Source organism: Microtus ochrogaster, unplaced genomic scaffold, assembly GCF_000317375.1.
Source record: "Microtus ochrogaster isolate Prairie Vole_2 unplaced genomic scaffold, MicOch1.0 UNK90, whole genome shotgun sequence".
Taxonomy (NCBI): domain Eukaryota; kingdom Metazoa; phylum Chordata; class Mammalia; order Rodentia; family Cricetidae; genus Microtus; species Microtus ochrogaster.
The window spans coordinates 1,201,904-1,207,565 of record NW_004949188.1 but is presented as its reverse complement, the minus strand read 5'-3'; the positions used below and the strand labels follow the sequence as shown (position 1 = coordinate 1,207,565).

Genomic DNA, 5,662 nt, shown 5'->3' with positions numbered 1-5,662 from the left:
GAACTAGCTCTGTAGACCAGGCTGGTCTCGAACTCACAGAGATCCGCCTGCCTCTGCCTCCTGAGTGCTGGGATTAAAGGCATGCACCATCATCGCCCGGCAATCCTTAAATATCTTTAAGGAAGATTCAGAGGATACACAAAACTGAAGTTGGGTCCTGTCCCAGTGTCCAAGACAGGTGTTCTCCCTTGTGGTACCCTGCTGAGACCTAGAGACTGTTCTAGACCATAAAACAGCACCCTTCACTGCCTGCTTCCTGACTGCCCCTCCTCTGCACACTTCCTGACTGACCTCTTCTGCACACTTCCCGACTGACCTCCTCTGCACTCTTCCTGACACAGTTCCTGACTGCCCCCAATACTTCATGCATTACAGCACCTGAGATGGATAACAAGATCAGCTCCATTTAACAGAGTAGGAAACTGAGGCAGAGGAGAAGACATTTGTCCCTCATGAACCAGCTCAGAAGGGACTAAGCTGGAATCTGGTCCTATCTAGAAACCTTTAGCTCCAGCGTCACTCAGCAAAGTAAACAGGCGGTGAACAAAGTGGAGGTGTTGAAGTGTGTGTTAAAGGATCAGAATTCTATGCTATACAGGGAGAGTGAGCCAGGAAACCCACAACTGCAGTAACCCTCCTTGTTCCAGTGGGGAGTGGGTTGCCATGGTGACAGATGCAGCTGGAACTAGGCTGCTAACAGCTGACCCTGACTGGTCAGGACTAGGAGTGCAGATGTTTGGGAGCTCACAGGTCTCTACCAGGAGTCTAGAGCTTGGGCCTCACTTGGACCTGTGGGGGAACCTGAGTTTGGCAACTACTGAAGGTGCAGGAATGGTGTTCTGGCACACGCTTCAGAGGGAAAGAGAACTGTGAGTGTAGAAACGGGAGTAGGGATAAGCAGAACAGGAAATATGACACTGCCAACATCCCAACAATGAAACACATGGGCCAGAGGACAGCCTATGGGAAGGAAAAGGCCATGCAGATCACAGGAGCACCTAGCTCTCTAAAACAGAATCAAAATTTGAATCACCCCCACCTCCCACCCTCAAGACAGGGTTTCTCTGTAGCTTTGGAGCCTGTCCTGGAGCTAGCTCTTGTAGACCAGGCTGGCCTCGAACTCACAGAGATCTGTGGCCTCTGTCTCCTATGTGCTGGAATTAAAGGCGTGGGCCACCATGCCTGGCTGAGAATCAGTCTTTTAAACAGTTTTACTCAGTGGTCTAGGTTAGCTCCAAACTTAAGGCAGTCCTCCTGCCTCAGCTTTCTGGGTGCAGGTTTCTAGGCATGCACCACCATACCCAGTTCTAAGGTTTTTGATGTCTACCTCAGAGAGAGCCTCAGTATTACTAATAATATGGTATGGACACTCTGAGTGCTCACACGATGCTAAAACACGATATGGCCTTTTGTTGTTTATTTTGAGACAAGGTTTCTCTAGGTATCCCTAGCTGGCCTAGAACTTTCTAATATAGACCAGACTGGTCCTGAACCCATAAAGATCCACCTACTTCTGTCTCCTGAGTGCTGGGAGTGCACCATCATGCCTAGCGAACTGATATATCTGTACTGAGGTTCACTTTTCCACACTACAGATTCTGCATCTGGGGACTGAACTGACGGACCTGTTAATGCCTGTGCGCCTGTGTGCCACCTGAGAATCTGAGAGCCACGAGAGAGCATCAGATCCCGTGGAACTGGAGTTACAGAAGGTGGTGAATCTCCATGTGGGGTGTTGGGGACTGAACCTGAGTCTTCCATGCAAGTGGAAAGTGATCCTAAGCGCTGAGCTCTCTCTCCAGACCCAAGACTGAAAATATCTTGAAAAAAACAAAAACAAAACTGATACAGACTTTCCCCTCACCTCTTTCCTAAAGAATACAGAATACATAGCTGGGTAGTGGTGCATGCCTTTAATCCCAGCAACCTCTGAGTTCAAGGCCAGCCTGGTCTACAGAGTGAGTTCCAGGACAGAGAAACCCTGTGTCAAAGAAGAAAATATAGAATATATCAATGATCTTACCCAGTACTGGTCCCTGCATGCTGCAACAAGAATGTGCTCACTGGGGCAACAGGGGCATTGCTGGTGTGGGGGTGACCATTGCTTACCGACGGAATTTGAGGGCTGTTCCACAGTAGAGAATTCATGCCTAGTACTGTAAACCTGGTGAGTGTGGAGGTCATAGGCTCTAGAAGGGAACCTACAGTTGTTATTTTGTTAAATGGCCACATCGTCAATCTGCTTTCTAAATTTTGTTTGAAAAATAGAGTCTAATAGCTGCCCATAGAGCTTGCACTGCATCAGAAATTCCAAGTTACCTGGAGATGATCTGAATGAAGCCCACAGAGGATGAGTCTGGGTTCCATGTCGCTACTACGCTGTTTTATAGATGGAGCCCAAACGTGTAGATTTTGGTATCCCAGAGGGCCTCCGAATGACCCCTAAAGACATCCAAAAATGGCCAAACAGAACTGCTACTAATTCTATAATTTCACCATGCTGACATTTACTGAGTACTTGTTGGCTCAGTATCTCTCAACACAGTTCACGTGTCTGTTTAAACCTGTACATTTTACCCTACTGTTCACCCCATCTGAAGAAATGGGAACCAGAAAAGTAAAGTGACGTATTGAAAGTCACACAGCCAGGCAGGGATGGGCAGGCGTATTGTGAGTCCCTGCACTGCAGCCCCAGGTTCTTTCGACATTTAGAGACTTTCAAAAACTCCTCCTGCAGGGATAGGGTGCAGCTCGGTTAATAAGGGTGCTTGCCTAGTGTGGTGAACAAGGCCTTGGGTTCCACCACCAGCACCAAATAAACCTTGATGTGGCAGTATATGTCTGTAATCCTAGCAAGCAGGAGGACCAGTTACAGTGAGGTCCTATCTCAGAACAACATGGAACATTTTTAGGGTCAGCCATTCTGTCCTCATCACTCTGCCTCTTTTGGTACAGCAGCAGCAGACACAATTCAGGGACAAAGCCCCTCCTCACATCTTTGGTTCCTCCTTACCCTCTTAAGGGACCCAGAGTCCTACTAACCCATCTCTGGCCCTTTGCCCCCTTTCCTCATATCCTGTAAGTTGGTTGTCCTCTGAGTGATTCCGGGACCTTAACATGTACCGTTCTTACTCGAAATGCTCCATTTTTCTCTAGCTGCTCTTCTTGTGGTCTGGCCCATCTTGGTCATGTTTCTCAGAATGTCTCTGCTATGGTTTTAATGTGTTTGCTCCATCTACTGAGAAACCTAATCCCTAAATTTGTCTGATGATGATATTTGGAGGTAAGTGGGGGCTAGATAAGGTCTCAAGGGCAGGGTCCCCATGATGGATGAGTGGCATTCTGAGAGAAAGAAGAGACTAGAACAGGCGTGATGGCCCTGGGTCACCATGGGAGTCCCTTATCATGTTTGGCTGCGGCAACAAGCCCTCAGAGTGCTGGTGTGCCCTGTGACTCTGCAGCCTCCAGAACAGGAAGCTGGATAAACTTCCACTCTTGCTAAATGAGTAACCAACCGTAGGCATTTGGTTATAGCAGTGTAAATGGATAAACCCAACTCTGTAGGCCCCTACCACCTGCAGCTACTGGCTGGAGTTCAGTCTGGGCTAGAATACAGCTGACCCTTCTCACACTTCACTGAGCAGAGGGAAACACCCAGGAGAGAAAACTCCAGGGAAAGAATGATTAGGAACAATGGTGTTTAAGGGAGCACCGTGCAGACAGAGGTAGTGATACAACCGAGGGGTGCTGTGGGCACTAGGCGTGGGAAGGAAGAGTGCGAGTCAGTATCCATGACCAGGACCAGCCCTCCAGAAGGAGGCTTCCCTCCTCCTCACCCAATCCTCTCACCTCTCACGCCCCACTCTGATACAGGATTTCCCTGTGTATCCCAGGCTGACCTGAACTTGTGACACTCCCCCCACCTTCCTGGTAGTGATTTCTGTCTACAGACCCTTGTCTAAACTCATTTGGTTGAGAACCCCACTACTCAGTATGTGGTCCTGGGACCTGCACTGGGCTCCTCTTGTTAGGGTCATAGTCTCATGGCTTCATTGAAGCCCGAGTCCCACCCAGTCACGAGCTGTGTCACACAGGCTAGTAAGACACCTGACACCTCAGGACCCACACAGCAGAAGAGAAGGCTGACTCTGGCAGTTTGTACAAATGCCCCTTTCCCATAGGCTGGGGTCAGATTTTGCACACCCTTCAAGAATCCAGTGTGATGCTCTCATAGCAATATGAAGAAGGATCAAGAGGACATTAAATTATTATTATTATGGATGTAGCACAGGGTAGTCTCAAACTCACTATGTAGCCAAGGCTGGCCTTGAAGTTCAGATCCTCCTGTCCCACTTCCCAAGTGCTGGGATCATAGGAATGACACCACACTTGACTTGAGGACAGTATTTTATAACAGATGTCACTATCAACTCAGAAGTCCCTGGGCTCTCTACAGAGAGTCCCTTTATGGTCTTCCGTGAAACATTACAAAATGTTACGAGAAAGATAAAAAAAATCAGCTACTGGTGGGGTGCTGTCTGAGAGATCAGACCTCCCCTCCCCCATCAAGTAAGCAAAGGACTGGCAAAATAACAGTCGCAGACGCTTCACACACATTAGTGCCCAAGTGAGCCCCTGGCAGAGGTGACTGATTTAATTCTAGCAACGACTTGGTCATTTCTGGGGAGTTCGATCATCAGGTGAGAACACTCATGCCAAGAACTTCACCGGGCGGTGGTGGCGCATGCCTTTAATCCCAGCACTGGGGAGGCAGAGGCAGGCGGATCTCTGTGAATTCGAGACCAGCCTGGTCTACAGAGCGAGTTCCAGGACAGGCTCCAAAGCTACAGAAACCCTGTCTCGAAAAACCAAAAAAGAACACACTAATTCAAGAGTAAACAGCAAGTAATGAAAAAGCTACACGAATCTGGTGGAGACTATGGGCTCTCCCTAGGGCCTGTGTAAAACACACAATGCCTTAGTCCTCTAGCCATTTTGGAAGCCAAGACGGCAGGACCCTAGACATTTTATATATAATGCTGGGATGGGATGTAGTTCAGTAGTAGAGTCCCTGCCTAGAATCCAGCAGTAGGGGACCGGCCTAGAGTCCTCCAGTGAGGAGCTGGGGTGTAGCTCAGTGATAGAACGCTAGCCTAGAATTCCCCTGTGACAGGCTGGCTCTGCTGTAGAGTGCAACCTAAAATCCTTCACTGAGGGACATAGCTCTGTTGTGGACTCTTGTATATGAGACTCTGGGTTCATCCCAGCACGCAACTACATCTGTTTCCCCATCTGCTAACAGAGGCTGTGGCCTCTGGGTACATCCCCACGGCTTCCGGTATTCTGGGCCTGGTGACTGACACCCTATCTACTGGGGAAACTTCTCGGCCTGGCGTGAAGTCCAACTGGGCGTATCCCTCCCGAAGCCCACTCACTTCCTGCGTCGGTGCCTGCGTTCCCTGTCGTCGTGGGCTGGCGGCCCGTGTCGATGTCGCCGCCTGCGCTCCCCGTCATCGCCATCGCCGTCAGCAGCACGAGCCGGCCTGGTGGCATCGCGGGGACGAGGCCTGCGCTCCGGCCTGTCATCGGGTTCGTCCCCGGGCCGGCGGCGAGCGCGGTGACGGCGAGGCTCCCCGTCCGCCCCAGGCCGGTGCACGTGGCG

The 5,662-nt window shown here is 50.1% G+C and overlaps 1 protein-coding gene across 1 annotated transcript in view; it reads right to left on the bottom strand.

Moving 5' to 3' along the window:
* The window catches only part of Cacna1a (calcium voltage-gated channel subunit alpha1 A), a 243,021-nt gene that overhangs the window by 84,372 nt on the left and 152,987 nt on the right, over nt 1-5,662 (bottom strand). The window contains 1 exon segment of the mRNA XM_026777920.1: nt 5,436-5,662. This exon segment is cut by the window's right edge and continues 174 nt beyond it. Within this exon segment, the coding sequence (XP_026633721.1) occupies nt 5,436-5,662 (227 nt within the window).